Source organism: Doryrhamphus excisus, linkage group LG15 (genome assembly GCF_037039965.1).
Source record: "Doryrhamphus excisus strain RoL-2023G ecotype Guam linkage group LG15, RoL_Dexc_Guam_v1.1, whole genome shotgun sequence".
Taxonomy (NCBI): domain Eukaryota; kingdom Metazoa; phylum Chordata; class Actinopteri; order Syngnathiformes; family Syngnathidae; genus Doryrhamphus; species Doryrhamphus excisus.
Genome location: NC_136371.1, coordinates 6086583 through 6106045, shown reverse-complemented (window position 1 = coordinate 6106045; position 19463 = coordinate 6086583). Strand labels below are relative to the sequence as shown.

The 19463-nt window shown below is 40.9% G+C and overlaps 1 protein-coding gene and 1 long non-coding RNA gene across 9 annotated transcripts; one reads left to right on the top strand and one right to left on the bottom strand.

Moving 5' to 3' along the window:
* Positions 1–891: 891 nt before the first annotated feature.
* LOC144901734 (uncharacterized) lies at positions 892–3494 on the top strand. Its single transcript, XR_013629817.1, has 3 exons — positions 892–1048; positions 2617–3009; positions 3081–3494. It is a non-coding gene; the product is annotated as an uncharacterized LOC144901734 (long non-coding RNA).
* A 5729-nt stretch (positions 3495–9223) lies between these two features.
* On the bottom strand, positions 9224–17905 carry LOC131104443 (C4b-binding protein alpha chain-like). 8 transcript variants are annotated; one of them, XM_058051615.2, is made up of 13 exons: positions 17805–17905; positions 16774–16865; positions 16509–16697; positions 15867–15966; positions 15137–15210; positions 14376–14555; positions 14111–14290; positions 13351–13392; positions 13143–13169; positions 12994–13041; positions 11436–11517; positions 10573–10645; positions 9224–10401 (listed from the first exon to the last, which is right to left on the bottom strand). In XM_058051615.2, exons 2-12 carry the CDS (start codon positions 16829–16831, stop codon positions 10573–10575), a joined length of 1053 nt encoding a protein of 350 aa, XP_057907598.2. In that variant the 5' UTR covers positions 16832–16865; positions 17805–17905; the 3' UTR covers positions 9224–10401. The 8 variants fall into 8 exon arrangements, with proteins under 8 accessions (XP_057907598.2, XP_057907601.2, XP_057907599.2 ...); XM_058051618.2 differs by having other exon boundaries at positions 10585–10645; XM_058051616.2 differs by lacking the exon at positions 17805–17905 and adding an exon at positions 17599–17756.
* Between the last annotated feature and the right edge of the window lie 1558 nt (positions 17906–19463).

The following is a 19463-nucleotide window of genomic DNA, read 5'->3' as shown; positions in this document are numbered from 1 at the left end:
ACCAGAGAAGTGCATTAGAGGACGTTGAAAAAAAACGGACAAAAAAGACATACTGACCCCTTACGATTTTTGTCAAAAATAACTGCCCTCAAACACAGGCATTTTGTACCCATTTTGGACGCTTCTGGGTCCCCTGTTGAGTGTGTGTGATGTTTCCCCTGTTCTTTTGACCAGAAAAGTGCATTAGAAGCAAGTTGAAAAAACAGAAAAAAACGACATACATTTTTTTCAAAAATCACCAAATTCAAAATCTGGCATTTTATGCCGTTTTTGGGTGCTTCTGGGGCCCCTGTTGAGTGTGTGTGATGTTTCCCCTGTTCTTTTGACCAGAAAAGTGCATTAGAAGCAAGTTGAAAAACAAAAAAACCCGGCATACTAACTTAACTTTGACAGCCTTAGTTTTCATGTTATTTTTTAAACGTGTACAAATGATATGCAGTACTGCATCGTTTAAGCAATTACACATTTGAACCACATTTATGCTCTGTTTGCACAAACTTGATATATAAGTATTGATTGTACATAATATAGATTCAGCAGAAGGCTGTATTTTTTTACATTTTCTTTCTTGCATTCACGTTTTTATTATTATTTTCCTTTTACTTTGTATTTGAATATTTGTTGTACAATGCTGTCAGTACATGTGGCTGCTTTAGCAAAGTAATATCAAAGCGTAGCTATTGCTAAATCAATAGTCCGTTCACCTTTAATTCCAAGATTCTTTGACCCAAACAAAGAGCCGGAAGTCAATGTCGAGCAGAGCAAAAGCGGAAGTGAGCTAGAGTGAACCGTTCGCTCCATTTTCATCTTTGTGGTGCTCCCGCCAGCACTGCGCCTGTTTGTAAACATTTACGTCAAAAGCACGTGACAGCGGCGACGCATTTCGTCTCAAGGTCCAATCAGAAAGCGGAGGTGTGTTCCTCTGGGCGTGGCCTGCTGGTGTTGCCGTGAAAATGTCGTTGCGTGGACTTTTTCGTCGAGGCAGGGAGCCACAGTGGAGTCGCTTGGAGCCGGATGGCAGCTTCTGGAATCCATGTCGTAATACTTGGTAAGTCGCCCTGTTTGAAAAGAAGAACGATGCGTCCATTTATAACACCCATTGTCAAAATGTGAACTTATTTGGCGGCCAGAAAGCTATTTAGATGTTTTCAATTGACGGTATTATACTCGATAAATATGACGCCATAAGACGTTCACTTGTAGCATTTACTTTAAATTGTCCTAATATGTGTTATGAAAGCGTAACCCATATTCCTCATGGCCCATACAGCGAAGTGCGCAGTTCCCCCCCCCCCCCCCCCCCCAGCCTTCTTACCCGGAAAATAATGTAACATATTCGCGCTCAGCTGTTTGCCTTAAAACATGTAAGCAGATTAGTTCCCTTTGGAGGCTGAGAGGAGGAGCAGGTTGAGATGAGGAGGTGATAGATGCTTGCTGCAGGAGGATGTTGCGCACTTGTATTTACTTCAGGAGTGGAGAAGGTTGGTGAACCCTGCGGCACTGCGTAATGATTTAATTGCTGATGCTGATTCGTGTCTTTATTGAATTTTACCAATGAACTTAAAAATACAAAATGGCGTTTGAGTTTCAATAAAAAAATGACACCCTGAAGGTTAGTTTTCAGGAATATCTGTTTGTGATTCAATGACACCTGTCCCAGTGTGGTATTGTTTGTGTCATTTTATAAAGATACAAACATGCTATAGATCAGGTTCCAAAGCATATGCTATTGTATTAAATTGACTTTGAGTGACTATATATGGTTATGAAAGATTTTCCCCCACACTTACTCGGATTAATTACTCCCAAAGTTGTTATTTTATGTTGTATTCCCCGTCCCCCGTGGGCGATTTTGGTTGTGGATAAACCTAAAAACTGCAGTGTCCGGGCCTTGGCTGGACTCCACGCATCCATCCAGACGTTTCTATGTCATACGCACTTTTTATTCCTGATGTAAACAAACCCCCCTCGTGTGCAGTACCTCTAATGAACACAGGACGGCACTGTTCAGCATTCGCTTTGAACACAGCCCGAATCTGTTTGAAATGAGTCTTATTATTTTATTGGTTAGGATTAGGAAGTTTGAAAAATATGTATGACGTCATAACCCGAAGTCATGCCAATAAGTCGACAACTCCACACAGTAACAATGAAAAAAAATCATTATTAAATAATTATGCTCGATTATGAGTCTGTTTCTCACCACTTTTTTTAAAAAAAATTTGAGCTAGACTAAAGGTGGTATTGATGCTAAATATGAATTAAGTGCAAGCACCTCATTTTCAAAGCCGACAATGCTCTTGTATCAAGAAAAGTTTTGCTTTGAGGCCACAAGGTGCTAAGCTGTGAAGAAATGTTGGAATCCATTGCACAGTGTTTTGACACGTCTTGCAATAATAACCGGGTTTTCCTCTGGAATCTGCTCAGGGGTTGAGGGTGAGTTGGGGAAAGGGGGGGGAGGGGGGTACTATACCTGTTTTTCATCCACAGTGTGAGCATAAAAATTGGAATTAAATTCCCAACCAGAATAAGGTAATAGCATTTTTTGTTGTTGTTTTAAGACCTTCTGGTCATCCAATGTTGTTGATTGAAATATGCTGCTTGTATGTCTTTTAGTAAATGGGCCTGGTCACTGGGTGTGGAGTGGAGTGGCATTGGCACAGCTGATGGATGGATGACGTGGCTCAAGCTAATGCAACGTGCACTGAATGGAGAGGAAAACTCAAAACAGGTAGAAAGCTGTGCCTTAAAAAAAAAACAAACTTTTATAATTTCCAGAAAATCCTGATGATTAATCACCTCCCACCCCCTCACCACCATCATTACCGTTTGTCCTTACTGTTGTTTTGCCATATGGAGGTTTCCTGTCAGCGTATGGGTTGCTGGGGGAACAGGCTCTCTAACAGAGGGAAGTGTAACATGCTAGCTGATATAAATCTATTAAATAGAGCACAGCTCGGCTTTGGAAACACCTTCTGCTGTGTCAAGCTCGTCTCAACTCACCATAAGGTATGATTTGATGCAATTTTTCATTGTATATAATTCCCATAATATATTGTTTCTTTCTTCTCTTTGTGTAGGTGACAGGAGGAATCAGCTGTCTTTGGTATGTGGATAATATGATCAAACTGCACATAACATCAACATTCACTCCCGAACCTGTTCATATACATTTCATTGCGTCTATTCTACAAAAACAAGAAAAGCAGCATGTAGGGTTGCATGGAGAGCAGAGCAGAGCAGAGCGGCGGTGGGAAGCATGTCATTAACAAATACAGAAATAGATAAGAATCACACAAGGCCATATTGAGCAAGCGCATAGATTAGTAGAATGACACATTTAAAGAGGCAAACGTACACGTCTAAGTCCAGCCGGTAATGTCTCTTTAAAAGCAGCCTGCTGTCAGGTGATGGAGTCGGCTCAGCTTTACTTCCGAGTCGGATTGTGTCTCTTGCAACATGAGGGAGAGGGAGACAATTCTAATGTGGTGAAGGGGGGGAGAAATGGGGACAGCTAAAAGTATGGCAAATGTGATGCTTGGGTCCGCTTTCAGGCCCTCTGCTCCTTTCACCGCTAGCGATTTTTGTCTTAGCTTGGTGGAGAGGCTAAGAGTGATACAGAAGCACAGTGAATTAAATGCTGCGTCACACTCAGGAAGAAGAACAGCGTGAGCGTGCGCAAGGCCGTGCGTGCACGCACGCGCGCACGCATCTGTGTGGGGTCTGATCACTTTCTGTGTATTTGTACTGGAAGTGGCAGGCTAATAGCAGTCGGGTTGTTTGCGAGCGGATGAAAATAGAGCCAGCAGAGACGGCGAGGGAGTGAGATGCAATGGAGGGAGGGCGAGCAAGTCAGACACAGGAGAGAGATTTTTTTTTTGGATTAGTTGCTACGTCACTTTTTCATGTCCGGACACAACAAAAAAAAAGCTGAGCGCCCACAGTCATGGAGTTTGCCTCCTGAAGTGGACACTGTGGTTTCGGACAGCAGAGGCTTCCTCATCTTCTTCCTACTTGGTAGTTGTCATTTGCTCTTCCTGTCAGTAGCTACTAAACAAGCCTGCATATATATATATATATATATATATGTGTGTGTGTGTGTGTGTGTGTGTGTGCGCACATTGGTCTGTGTGTGTGTGCTTTGCAGCTGCAACTGGCCGACCAAAAGGAGCTTCAACATGGATGCAGAAGATGCACCACAGTTGTTATGATAAGATGATGAGGTGCGACCCAAGGGTTAACGACACTATTCTGGAAGGTTCTTATACGGTGGCGAAGCCTGATCTGTGACGTTTTGTCGAGCATTGTCGAGGTGTTGGAGCGGCATCATCCGAAAAGGATGCATACGGTCATATATGACACCTGGCTGCCTTTGGTGAAGCCATATTTGTTTACGCCACCATCGTGTGGGCGTGTCTGGCGAGAGTGGAAGGGCAGAGGGAGTCAAGCATGTGTGACGACAGACGCTTGTTGGGGTCCAGCTGTGCAATTAAGAGAATAGTTTGCCGTCTGTGGTCATGTGATGTGTTTCCACCCTGCGGGCCCGCTGAGATTTGGCCAAATTCTCCTTAAGACATTCACTCCTGCGTAGTTAGGAGAGGCAGAGGTGGTGACGCAGTTCTTTCTGGGCTGGACTTCTCGTCACCTCGTTTTGATCTCTCCCACTTCCTCTCTCTCGCTCTCGCTCTCTCTCTCTCTCTCTGTGTCATGGAGAGAAGGAGCAGTGGGAGGGGCTAAATGTCACAGGATGAGAGCGACAGGACAGGAGATAAGCAAAAGAGAGGGAGGTTGTTTGCTCCCCTGGTCACTCTGCGTTGGCTCCACTCCAGTTTACTTCCACTGGACTTCAAGTTGCTGCATCACACGCCATCGTGCCAAATGGTGTTCTTATTAAATGGGAGGAGCTATACTGGCTTCCCAAGATACATAGCGCAAACTGATTGGCTGGCAACTGGAGCTCAGGAGCTCATTGGTCCGGGAATCAGTCGGTCTTTGGAAGAAGGGAGAGATGCCTCCTGGTGCTGTCGTTGTTATAATTGCTTATTTGGGCTAACGTGTTGTTTCTCTTTGGGTTTTGTAGTCAAAAGTCAAACTTAAAGGAGCATCTATTCCTTTTTCTGTTACAGTATTACATCATCCACACATACAGGGAACATCCCTTTCTGTCCACAGAACCAAAAGTCACAACTAGCTTTGCTGTTGAAGGCTTTGGCAGTGTAGTGGTTCACATAGCTGGCCTTGGATGAGAATGGTGCTCTTTCCTCCGTGGAGATGCTTTTCTAGGCTTGAGTTGCCTTAACTGTACGTGTAGGGCGGGGGTGGGCAAACACTTTCACTTGCAGGCTGCATTGGGTTAAACCATTTGGCGGAGGGGCCGTCTATATATAGGTGGCGTCAACTCGAACTACTTGCTCACGTTGCAACGAAACAAAAACAACAGTTTGACCTGTTCCTAGCGAGATGAACGCCCATCACTTCATGGAGGACAGTGTTTTTAAAAAGCAGGCTTCGCTACATGTCTTAAAGCCTAGATCTCCGCTATCTATCTGTCTCTCAGCTACAAATGTGGGGGCTTTATGTTTTGTTTTTCTGCAAAGAATATGTGATATATGGCATATATACGTAAAAACTCACAAAAAAACCTTACATGCATTAAAGCTACGTACAAAGTGTTTTTATACAACCTAAAATTCGACCTATTGTGGACCTCCGAGATGAAAAATAGAACACAATAGTGTTGCTAATTGTGTTGCTGATGCTGCTACACTGAATGTGGTTGGTGATTGTCCTCCCGACATTCTATCCACCGTTTGTCCATCTGTCTTTGGAAGATGTGTATGTTGGATCTAATCACAGTACATCCATACTCTTACAGTTACCGATCATTTTTCCTGTTTTAAGTACACATTCATACTATTATGTCACACGTTCATTCATCCAAACATAATTCCCTATTTGTGCACATCCAGGAATGTCAATATGCAAATGAGGACTGTAGATTTCGAGTGGCGGTTAATAAGTGAACACCCCTTTTCATGATGTAATGACTTCATCTAAATGCAGGAGGTGTGCACCCCCACCTCCGTTACAGAATGACTGCTATCCCTAACAGGACCTAACTGACCTGTTATTTCTACACTATTGGACTTGAACCTGAATTTTGTTAGTTGTTTTGGAATAGTATGAGGAAACAAATTGTTCAATTGCCTTAAAAGGCAGCAGCTGTACCATGACACCAATTCAAAATTAAGAGAATAGTTTGAACTGGTTCATTGCTTGACTATGTTGCCTTTGGGTTTAATTCTGCATGTAGAGATGGACGGCCCTATGTACACCTTAGAAAATACAAATGTTAGAATTTTTTTTGTTTAGCTTTAGCGGTCAAGACGCTCATCTGCGATTCAATGGCAAAGTTGACAACACGACACATAAATATTGCACAAGGGATAGAAAGAAACTGGTGTCGGCTTAACAGAGTGATTTGCCTCGACATTTATCATTCAGAAGCTTTGCCGTTTGCCATAATCTTAATTTCACTCATGCCCAAAAGAACAGAAACGAAGGGTACAGTAATTACTGACTTGCAACTAAGAGAGGTTAAGGACTTGTTAAAAAAAAAGACTGCCTTTGCCCATCAATATATAGTACATATACAATGTACATATATATATATATATATATATATATATATATATATATATATATATTCGTTTCTATCCCATTCTTATTGGCTGCTCTTAAGAAGGCCTGCTGTCCCTTTAAATGTTTTATAAGCGTTACACAACAGGTCCAGTGGCACACAAACAGCAAGCTGGAAGAGAGAACAAGGTAGTCGTGTCGAGCCACCCTTACGGACATTAAAGCCGTCTAATCTGAAGTGTCTGTGGCAATTGTGTAAACACAAGTACATGACCTCACACTTTCAACTCATACCAAAAAAAAAAAAAATCCTGATTCGCGGTCGTTTATCAAAGATATTTGAACACTCGCAAACAAGAAAACGCAGGCATGTGGGAGAGTGGTGTGTTGTGGAGGGATTTATCCAATAGTGCTTGTGGAGAGTTGAGTTGATTTCCACTTGGCAGCCAGTCAGAGTGCTTATGTTACCTGTCCTGCCCCCCCCCCTGCGTCTTAGCTAACTATTGCCAGCCATTGATTTTCTACTTCCTTGTGATCAAGTGCCTGGAGACTTTCCCTTGTTGGTCTTTGACTCACTACAGACTAATGGACACGTGACGCACAGTGTTTTGTTTTTGCTGCGTGTTGTTTGGGCCTTTGCATGACTTGGACCCAGTTTTGGTGTGTAAGATGTGGGTGTGTTACACCAGTGGGAGGTGTTCTGGTGCCTTCTCAGTAGTTCTCCATGCCACCTCTCTCTCTCTCTCTCTCTTTATCCCCCTGACGCTGCCTCTTGACTAGAACTACGATGGTGAATCACGGCACCCCTCCCTTTCCAACCGTAACATAACGTGGTACAGTATACCCTGATAAACAATAGCTGGAAGGTGTTTCACATTTTGGTTCATCTATTTATGAACATGACAGGAACATCTTGGAATATAACATTCTTTGTGTCCAAGGAGTCAGATATTACAGAAGGTACACAAAGTATCATTATGGTCTAGCTAAGAAGCAGCAGCAGCAGGCGGTGCATTTCATGGGGACTTAAGCTACCTAATCCACCCCCTAATACCACCAGTATCATGTCACAATTACACAAACCATTAAAAAAACTGCAATATAACAACAATGCATGGCATTACAGAATTGGGGATGAATATCATTAGTCTTTAAACAGCTCCCCCTTATTTAGGTGGATGTTGCTCCCCTTGCCCTAGCGTAATGCCGGACCCGATGTTTATTCTTAACGTGATGTGAAAAGATGGGAGTAAATGCAAAGAGGATGAGGAGATCCCGACCACATACCATCAAAGGTTCTCCTATTTGGTGACGACAAGCACGATGCCTGGATTAGCCTGCTGCTGTGTTTAAGCTGACTGTCAGGAACAGAGGTGGTCTACATGGTGATGTGCATCGTGGCCTCTGATGTGCAGTCCAGTGGGCCCTGTGTATTTAAAGGCAATGCGAGGTGTTAATTTGATTTGTTATGATTGCACTCTGCTGTGTTAAGCCCTCTTTGCCTATTTTCCAACAGTCGGAGTGATGGAGGCGCGGGTGAGCTGCTCACAAAAATTGCAAAGTGCGCTGGCCACACCCCGTTGGCACGGCGCAGGCGCAATGCAGGGCAGGTGTGCCAACCAATCGCAATCATGTCGCCTCCCACGTGTGGCGCCCACCACAGTTCAGTCCTAACAATCAAGGAAGATTACCTCCGCAAATACCTGAGATCTACAGAACGTTGCTTTATCTAATTCTGTCCTCTTATTCTATAGGAATTCCCACCCACACCTCCAAAAGTATATTTTGCGAGATTCTGTAATTTCAGAATTTCCCCTCCTCCCAGCAAGCCAACAAGAAATAGCCCCCTTTGGAAGCTGGTTTCAGATGGTGGCTTAGAGTATCGTCATCTATCTAGCACCATTTGAAATCAGTGTTCTTGGGGTGGGAGGTATGAGACTCACCTGCCAGTAAACTGCAACGCTGGAGGAAGTCCCGGCCAATGTTCCGCTCCATCATCATCATCATCATCATCTACAAGTGGCTGGTGGTGTTTTGTCCTTTCTCCAAGGTTGACCGATTTCTTCTGGCGCTCAGAGTCTGCTTGTATTTCTAGCACCATTTGAAATCGGTTACAGTGAAGGACGTATCTCATCTGACCAGTCATTGGAATCTGCTACTCAGAAAAGTGATTAAGTGTGAGATTTGCAGAACGTGGATTAAACGACAAATTGAGACACATTCAGTAGGCTTAGGTATGAAGCAGTTAGCGACCCTCCCACAAGGGGGTGCTCTGGTAACCTATAAAGGGAACGTGTTTTACTTTTATAGGTTTTATGAATGTAATTAAAGTCTTTCAAATGAACAACTAAATGTCAGTCTTATCAAACACTAACGTCCCAGTAATTTCCTCAATGCATTTGTTTTCTCAGGTTTGTATGGGTCATTGTGATAAATGCTGATACATTGTTTTAAAGCCTACCTTGCAATGAAAACAATGTGATTATTTTAGATTAAAACTGTGACTCCATCCAATCAAGATTGTATCAAAAAAGACGTGTTACTGCAATAGGCAACTTTTCTAAATAATAGTGAACAAAGTGCATACGCTTAATTTTTATTTCATTGTTTAGCTTAAAAAACAAACAGTGCAATGCAAAAGTATGCTGATCCATTTACCAGGCCAGCAGCATGACTAACATGACACACATTCAATATGCAGAGCCTCCTATTGGCACTCCAGCAGTGACAAAGAATGCTGGCATACAAACCCCCACCAACACTTCTATTGCCCGCTAAGCTGCCTGCAGGCACACAAATCAACCAACAGACATTAAATATGATTTTTTTTTTTTAAAGCAAAAAGTGCAGGTCATATGTTACACTGCATGGTGCACATATTCAACCATGAAGAAACAAAGCATGTTTCTTAGATTATTTCTTTACATTCAAGATGTATATGTAAAGGGATATCATTAAATTATTTTCATGAATATTTGTGGGTTCACAATAATGCAATCTTGGTAAAAAAAAACAAACAAACAAAAAAAAAAAACCACAAGCTAATACACAAAGTGCATGAATACAAATGGTACCACCTCCTCAGAGATCTCATTGAAGCTCTGCTAAGTAAAGCAAAATCTTCTAACCAGAAGCACGAGGCCACTGGCTGCAAAGCCCTTCTAATTAAATATGAGCATGAGAGTTCCATCAGCGGCCGCTCAGTCTAGATAGAAGGACTAGGACTTTGGAAACAAAGGGTCTTCGTTGACATAACTAATTGTTGTTGAGATGCTCGCTTCCTGAGGTGCTCGAGAGCAAGCCACTTAAACCCCCCCCCATCCCCAACCTTAGCTCCAAGACAAACCTGTTTGGGTGGCCCATCAGTGGGACATCATTCCTGCATGTGTGTGGTGTGCCACAGAGTGGAAATAGAATTTATCTTGAGGACATACAACCAGTATAATTAAATTAAAATGAGATGACTTCTGTATGCAAGTGAAGAAAAAAAATGGCAGCTAGAAAGAATCAGAGTGAGGAAAATTGTACTGAAATGCCTTACAGCTTGAAGCCCAGACACGAGGAATCTCTCGATAGCAGATGCTCCTCCAAGCATAGGTGAGATTTACTGAACTATCAAAGAGTCTCACAAGACCCTCAGATGTGTAGTCCACGTAGGGGTCTAGCGGAAAAGAGGGGGGGGAGTGCACTGGTCACTAGACACCAGTTAAGAGTCCTCTTCCCGTTTCTAGTAATGCTGCTCCAACAGGACGGCCACACTCACTGTGAGAAAAGGAAAACGATACATTTCAATGACAACATTTGAAACATGGGTGTGCAGCCCTGTGAAAAAGGAGCAATAAACAATGTTTTATCAGGGACAAAACATGAAAGTGTACGAGGGGAGAGATACTAATATTGCACATTCATTTGGAATAAACAAGTTCTCCACACCTAGCTTCTTACCGACAGCACCACTCCCTCCCCATCTTTGGTAGCCTCATTGTTGGAGTGACCCTTCCGATAGCTGTAATCCATAAGCGTGTAGGTGTGAGCAGGCAGACAAGAAGCCCGCAAAATAATAACAATAATAATAATAATAATGGGCCTCACAGGCCTCTATTGACAGACAGCACATAGCAAACTATGTCATAGCCACCATCACCAATTAGTAGTGTGGACAGAAATGCTAATAGGCCTGCAGAAAGCTGACAAAAACCATGCATAGCAAGCTCGAGAGCACACAGTATGAAGAATGCACAGCCACTGTGGATTGCTGCTGCCTTTTCCGGCTTCTGATTGGCTAATAGTGCTCAGCAGCTTGCAATGCATACGCTACACAACTTTTATAATGTTCTCTTAGGGAATTGAATGAATGGCAACTGGACTATTCAGGTTGTGTTCGAAAATGTTCTTTACATGTTCATGCTCAAAAGACTGGGTAGGACAGCTCTGTCCTATCTAGTCAGACTCAAGCTGTCCTAACTAGTCATTGTGCATGAACAGAGGAGCGGAACAGTTCAGCTGCGATCCATTCAATGCCCTGAGAATACAAAAAACTGGATGAATGAGAATTCATCATAGGCATGTTTTAATATGTTCCAACATCCATTTGGAACATCAAACTTTTAGCAAAACAACCCTGGACCAAAAAGGCACACAACACCACCATGCAATGTTTAAACTATTCAGTCAACACACTGTCAACTAAAAAGCACCAAAATGTAAAAAGCAAGGTAAAGCTGTGGCATAGTTGGAGAAAAAGTCTCGAATTCCATGAGAAGAAGAAAGTCCCTGATGGTGTCTGCACAGTTTACCCATTTGTTTTCTTTTTGCTGATGAAGGAGAATCCTCCGAAGTGATAGCATGCAGCAATAATGACAGCTATTGCAATGATAACTATGGTGAGAGAGGGAGAAAACAATCATCAATAAAAAGGAGGTGGGGGGGATACAGTATATGTAACTAAATGTGATGATTTCTCACAGGACTACAACAGTACAGTGGAACCTCAGTTTTCAGTTTTAACCCATTCCATTCATTCATTTTCTACCGCTTATCCTCACTAGGGTGGCAGGGGGTGCTGGAGCCTATCCCAGTTGTCTTCAGGCGAGAGGTGGGGTACACCCTGGACTGGTCGCCAGCCAATCACAGGGCACATATAGACAAACAACCATTCACACTCACATTCATACCTATGGACAATTTGGAGTCACCAATTAACCTAGCATGTTTTTGGAATGTGGGAGGAAGCCGCAGTCCCTGGAGAAAACCCAAGCATGCACGGGGAGAACATGCAAACTCCACACAGACATGGCTGAGGGTGGAATTGAACTCAGGTCTCCAAGCTGTGAGGTCTGCGCGCTAAGACACACAAGACATTTTATAGAGATTTTTCAATAAAACAATTTCCCCAGCAACCTGTGCAAGATGTGTAACATTCAGAAAAACGCAAATGGTCTTGAGCACAGATACGGAGTTGTTCACCATTCTGTGTGCATTCTATAAGTAACACATGCACACGCATAATAAAGATGATTTCAGGATTCCCTGACCGGAATCTGTCTACAGCGTCCCAAATCCAAAACAACCACTGTCTATTCTTGACAGGGACTCGTGGACACGTGGATGCTTTGTTTGGGCACTTGACTAGTTCTTAGGCGCATTGTTTGACCGTACCACCCCCCCCCCCCCAAAATGTTTTCATCCAAAACAGAGGTTCCACTATACTGTATATGCCTTTCCCTCAAAGAATGAACGATAGGCAACTGATTTATTCTGGCTTTGTCCACAAATACAACTCTTCAGATGAAGAGAAACTGTTGAAATGTTGTGCTATGTTTTAAAAGAAGGTATATGCTTATGATTATGATGGCATCATAGAAAATAAGAGAATATTCAACTATGCATGGTTGACACACAAATGAGTTGCTATGCCCATACCATAACAACAATCAATACAGATAACTACAATGTCACACAGTGGCAGGTACACTTTCATTAAAAAAGGTGAACAAACATTTTGGAGAGCTGAGCCGGGTTTGTTCCATATGTTTGTTAGCCAGCAGCTACTTCCTAGATCATTAAGGACAATGACCAATGAGCACTGCCAATGCTGTACTATTTCTGGGACATTGGACATTTTCAATTCCTTTATCTACGTCTTTAGTTTTACTCTTCTGAGACTGCGCTACAAAGTTTTGTGAAAACCAATCTGGAATCAGCACACTAGTGGTGAGCTAGAAAAAAAAATTGCACAGTACTATATCATATTGAATGGTTAATCGATATGTCATCAAACACTGTGAGGATATCTAATTTAACAGAAGTGGCATGTCACACTGAAGACTGATCAAGGATGAAAAGGACACCTACCCGCAACAGCGATGCCCACAGACATCCACACGTTATTCCCACTATTTTCTAAAAGAAACAAAGCATTGTGTCAGAAGTGTCAAAGGAAATTGATCATTTCTTCTTTTCTACTTAAATATTTCCATTCATACTTAAAAGGGATTACTTACGATTATTGTCGTCTGGTGTAGGAGAGGCTAAAACAGATCAATGATGCATGTTACACAAAAGATAAACTCCTCGAGCATTGTTATTGAAAAATGTATTTGGGGCATGTCTAAATAGTGGCTGGAATTTAGAGCATTATATTGAACAAAACGAAACATAACATGACTGTTGTTGTATGACTGATTTATTATTAAAATGGGTTCAACATACCTGTTGGTGTCTCCTTGTCCTGAGATGGCGTGGTTTGTTTTCCTGTAGGATCATAAATAGGGTAGAATTTTTTAAATCACACAACCCCTTTAATCATGTCACTACCCCTTTAACACTGCATACTGCACACAGAACATATTCATTCATTTCTTATGCCGTTTAATTCAATATTCATTCTTAGAATTAAAGGAAACAGTAATTAAAAAAAAGGACAAAAGCTAAAAAAAACACTGTGCTTTTTAGTTGTTACTGTCACTTTCATAGGAGCAGATTCTTTAACATGCTCACGGACACTGTAGTGACCCGGCAGTTATGTGTAGTGTTAGAGTTTAGTGATTCTGGACTGTTTGTACAACGACAGGTGAGTTTGCTGATGTTTTGCCAAGACCGCATCCATTTTTATTCATGTTTTCAAACACGTCTACTTTCAGAGATCGTTTTAAATATTTCGATTTTTTGGCTCCAAAACTACGACATTGTCACATGAACAAACATCAAACAACAAGCAAATAAACATTGAGAATCTGAGATGAACAGTTGAATACTGCACCCAATTGCATACATTCATAACAATGGTTGTGCTGTTAATGAAGGCCCACATGGAGCTGAAGTGCAACTGTAGTGTATCAACCGTAAATATAGAACTAAGTTTACCTAAAACACAAGCAGCTAGATGGTTTGCTAGAACAGCAGCAATTGAATGAGAAAATAACTTCATGCCAGGTAATAGCCAGAATGGAATAACAACTGAAGGACTTACGCTCACAACGTGGAGGTTCTGGTGACCAGCGACTGTTGATGTCACATGTCAGGGAGGCAGAGCCAATCATCGTGTATCCAGATACGCACTGCAATGTCACCGATGCCCTGTATCCATATGGGGGTCTTGAACCTCCTACCCATTCAAGAATATCAGATGTGATTTCTGGGCAGTTAACCTCTGCAGGAAAGATGAAAAAAGACAAAATCAGATTATGAAGTCATGAGGAAGACCGGTGAGTAGGTGGTAGCAAGGAGATACTTACTGACACAAACTGGAGGATCAGGTTGGAATTTTGCATTTTCTGAGCATGACAATATAGTGGATCCGTTGAGAGTATAATCTTTTTGACAGCTGTACTGTACCGCAGCTCTATAGTCATAGATTTCTAAGACAGGACTGAAGAAGCCGTTTTCCAGTTGCGATGGAGGCTCGCAGGTCACAACTGCAAACAAAAATGGCCAAGAGTAAAAAGTCACTGGCACTTCTAATTTAGGCTATGTTCACACCGCAGGTCAATTCCAATTTATTTGCCCATATGCAACCTGTATCTGATTTTTTCATGTCAGTGATTGTGTCCTTTGTCCTTAAATCACCCCACTACCTCGGTATACATTAGGGTTTAAAATACATCAATTAGTGACTATGATGTATTGTATTCCTTATGCTATGATTTGAAACACTGTACACTACTTTTTAAAATTTAACAAAGACGTTAAATGAATTTGCACAAAGAACTGGATCGGTACCGCCAATACTAGTCAAAATTTTTACCATGTATCGACTCGGAAATGAAATCAATTGTATCGCATATCACTGTTTACCTCCGTAAACACACAGCAAGGTGAGTGATGTCGTGCTTTTGCGCATTCATGTCACTTTTCAGACGCTTTGCGTTCATATTAGCATGTCTGATGTGTGGTAATGTGAACGACCACAAAAAAAATCAGAATTGTGAATCATACCCTGCAGTGTGAACATAGCCTTAAGTCATGTGTTGCTTGTCAACCAACCAAGGTTACCGACCTTCACATGATGGCAAGCGGCCCATCCACCCATTGGCCCCACAATAGAGTTCATTTTTACCAACCAATATGTAACTAATAAAGAGAAGAAAATGTGAATTACATGAGTTTGTCCTGAAGAAACTTGTGCATGACACAAGTCATTTGCAGTATTATGGTCAGTAGACATCAGCAGTGGTACACTGATAAGACATTACATTAACGTAACACGGAATGGAAGTAAACCATGGCATGTCTGACATGACAGAGTGGGGAAAAAAAGTTTTCCTCCCATTTTTTGGCTTCTTACTTTGTCCTTCCTCACTCCATTTGAAACACTTTTAGAACAAATAAATTGGAGTCTAGTCGTTGGCTTGGTAGCTTGCCATATGCTACAAGCGACGGCTGTTTGTTTTGTCCCTGCAGTGATCCCATGGCCTGCGCATTAAGTGTTACGCAATGTGGTGTAAACAAAGAATGACCGGTAGGTAAACGTGCACATACTACAAACTACAAAACTATGTACTATGTACAAACTACATAAATATTATTATTATTATATTATATATTATTATATCTACTGTGACAAACTTTCCACAGCTAGCCACTCTGCTACCATGCTGTCCACAAAGTACTAACCAGGCCATTTACTGCTTAGCTTCCGAAACCAAAAAAAGATGGGTTCTATGTCCACAAGACAGACAGATAACAAATGGATGCTAATCATCACAGTACTCAAAAGCCATTCTTACCCTTTGTTGCAAGTGATATATATCTTATCACCAAATTCAATCCCTTCTGGAAAATGAATTTGTCCATTCGCCACATCTCCCGGTGAGCCACAGCTCTTCCCTACAAAAAAAAATCATATTGGTTAATAACTACACATGATCAGAATAGACTAAAATACAGAGCAATTGTCCCTTGCCAAATTGTGGTTCCAATTTAATGGATTCACTCCAAGTTTTGTCAGAAATATATTAATAAATCATGGTGTTTCATGGTTGAATGTGGCCTCTTAAGTCATAACGTGCATATTTAAGAAGATGTTACATTTCTCTAAGCATTATCAATCACAGAACTGGCTAAATTAACTAAAATATAAATAAGGCATTCAAAAGATTATTCATTCATTTATTCATAGAGAGCATATGTAATATTCTCCACTGGTCACTAGGTGTCAGTAATGATCCTGCAATGTTTGGGTCAGACCTTTTATTGCAGGCTTAAATTATTTGCCAACCGGCCCAAGAATTATAATAACAACAACACAAGCTATTGTTGCAGATTCACATACGTATCACGGTCAAGTCTAGAGACAATTAACCACAATAAACGGAGCATCACTACATAATAATACTATTATGAATTGAATTCAAATATGAAAGGCTTACGCTTGCATTTCAGCGTCAGAGGGCTCCAGGTGCCAGCTGTACATGTGACGGTTGGAACCCCTTCTGCCCGACTGTAACCAATGTTACAAACAAAAGTAGCTTTGCTCCCATCTGGAAATGTCTCTTGAAGAATATCTGCGTCACTCAAACCCATGTTGGCACCTCCAGTCGGTTTCGAACAGTCTTGAGCTGTCATGGAAAATAAAAGATAAGATGACTTCATCAATGTATTACATCAACTGCCTTCCAGGTCTCTGCAACTCACCTTGAGCAATCATGGCAAGTCCAAAACAGCTTAGTAGCAGAAATAAAGAGATGTCCATGGCAGGGTCAGGATGGCGCTGATGAATGCGGTATCTGGTAAAAATATTTATATTTTTTTAACTCAACAAGGTCTGAATATACAGTGATAAGAATATTCACAGGCATGTGTTTATGTGGTTTTAGATCATTTCTGTGTTTGGACTTTGCCATGCATTTGCCCCTTTCCGCTACCATAAAAAAACGCCAAGTTGAACTTTAGAAACACAATAGCGGAATTAAAAGGAACTTGCATCAATACTTATTTTATTGTGTAGGAAAAATACAGAATATACCTCCTAAAAAACATCTTTCAAACAATCAATAAAATAAAATATTATAAAAAGGACAAATAGACTAAAATTTTCAAACATTAATCCCATTGTTTTAAATAAAATGCTGCTTAAATGTCAACAGCAACAAATTGAAGTCAAACCAAAATGTAAATGAACATTGGTCCATGCACCAGTGTTTTATTATGTTGATTATACGTTATCAAACACGGCATACACAACTAATCGTAGGGGTAAACTAGACATTTATGAACCAAGTCCAAACAACCTGTCCCTTTTGACTGGCGAGCATTTTATTGCTTGGATACCACAAGCAATAGCGTTATTTCATAGAAAAACTCAATAGAAACACAGTTTCAAGTCAGTTTTGTTATTAAATGTAAACTTACAAGATTACAATCAAGATTACAAACCTTTTAACTTGCTAAACTAGCGACTGTTGCTGACCATTTCAACTGCTAAGATAAGGAACTTTTGACAAAAAGACGTGTACTTACTGTAAATGATGATACTAAACGTCACTTCGTTACGTACGAGATTATCTTTTAATCACATACGAAGTTAGTTTGTGTTAGCTAGCTAACAGTAACAATCGTTGAAGCTTGTGGGCGCCATATTACTGCGGTATGTTCAGCAACGATGCCGGAAATGTATTTAACAACAGAGTTTTGCTAAATGGAAAGTGAAACGACTTTTAACTCACCTTTAAATAATAAACGGAATGAAACGTCCCAGTACGAAATGCTGCTTCCAATATTGTGAATTTAAAACTGGAAGTTGTTTGACAGGAAGAGGCGTGGCTACCATGATCACCACGTGACTCAACTCACTTGACTTCGCCCCTTACCCTTGGAACTTATGACTTCCCGCAATCTCAATATACCTCATTATTTGATTATTTGATTCTTTATGCTGGCATAGAAAATAAATTAATTAATAAACAAATAAATGTATTATTTATGCTATGATTTGCAATGCAATACGTAAAAAAATGTTCCAGACACATTAGGTATATCGGTATCAGATCGATTTTGATATCGCTGATATCAGCCAAACGCACGTCACTAATTTTTTCCCTCTGTTGTAAATAAATGCTGAGGTACGCCTGAAGGCTAATCTACAACATGACACGTAACCAATATAACACCATATTGTCTAATATAAATACACACCCTTTTAATCTGTGACTGAGGAGTGATTAGCTGCCCCAAACCAAGAAAGGCTGGAGCCAGTTTCCTGGATCCTAACAAATGTTTACAGTTCACAACCATCACACCAACTCTTTGACAAAGGTTATATAAGAAATAATCTCTCTCTCTCTCGATTGTTTATATCTACTCCTGTTTCAACTCAACTGTAAACTGTCCTTGAAACTCCCAGACTCATTTAACAAGAATTAGGGTGGATTAGGGTGGATTTTCACCCTGTAAAAAGGCCGGTTGGATGAGAAAGAATAAATATTGTGTCAAAACAGATTAAAAAAAGATTAACAATAATACTGTAGTGTTTGATAAACTCTCCAATGTGATAGGCTGATCAACAATTTGTAGTTAGTCATACATTATGACCTGGTTGTTATCTAGGAAGCATTATAAACTATAAAACCAAACCAGGGTCACAACGGCTAATTCCATAGAATTAAACTTATTATATTGTATTTTATTATTGTATTTGAGCATGGTATAAAAATGATACCAAAGAGGAGCGACCAACAGGATGTGTCACTCTGTGCCAACTCATTTAGGGTAGGGCAGAGGGTTACAAAAAAAGTTATTGCACCGTGTAAATTGCAAAGATTGCTCAATATCCTCAACTCACTACAGCAAACATGATTTTGTTTAGAATTTCAACACAGTGTAGTCATATAAGAAGAACATAACCATGCAATGTAACCCCTTTCAGTAAATATTCCAGATACGTCCAACTGATTGAAAACATCTGAGATATTTAGGGCTTGACGAGTTGAAAGTGACTCAAAGAAACAAGATTTCCCGTACAGCTTTGCAAATTATGCAAGCAGACAGTTTATTTTTAGCGTTTCAACCTCACCTCCCTGGTTGTAGCACAGATCTAGCACTAGATGTCGCCAAAGTGATGTACTGCATACACAATCAATGTGAAGCCTTTTTAAAAAGAATCAGTATAGTGGTCAAGCGTATTTACCCAGCACATAACCCTTTCAACTCAAGAATCATCATTAAGTGTGGCAGTCATTTTCACACATGCAATGTTTTGAAATTAACATTCAATATTACATTAATATTGCATTGCATTAAACTTGAGCTTTTAGCTCAATTCTTAGTACTCTTGACTCTCATGCGATGCACATGGGTGGACCAGAAGGGTGACACTAATACATCAA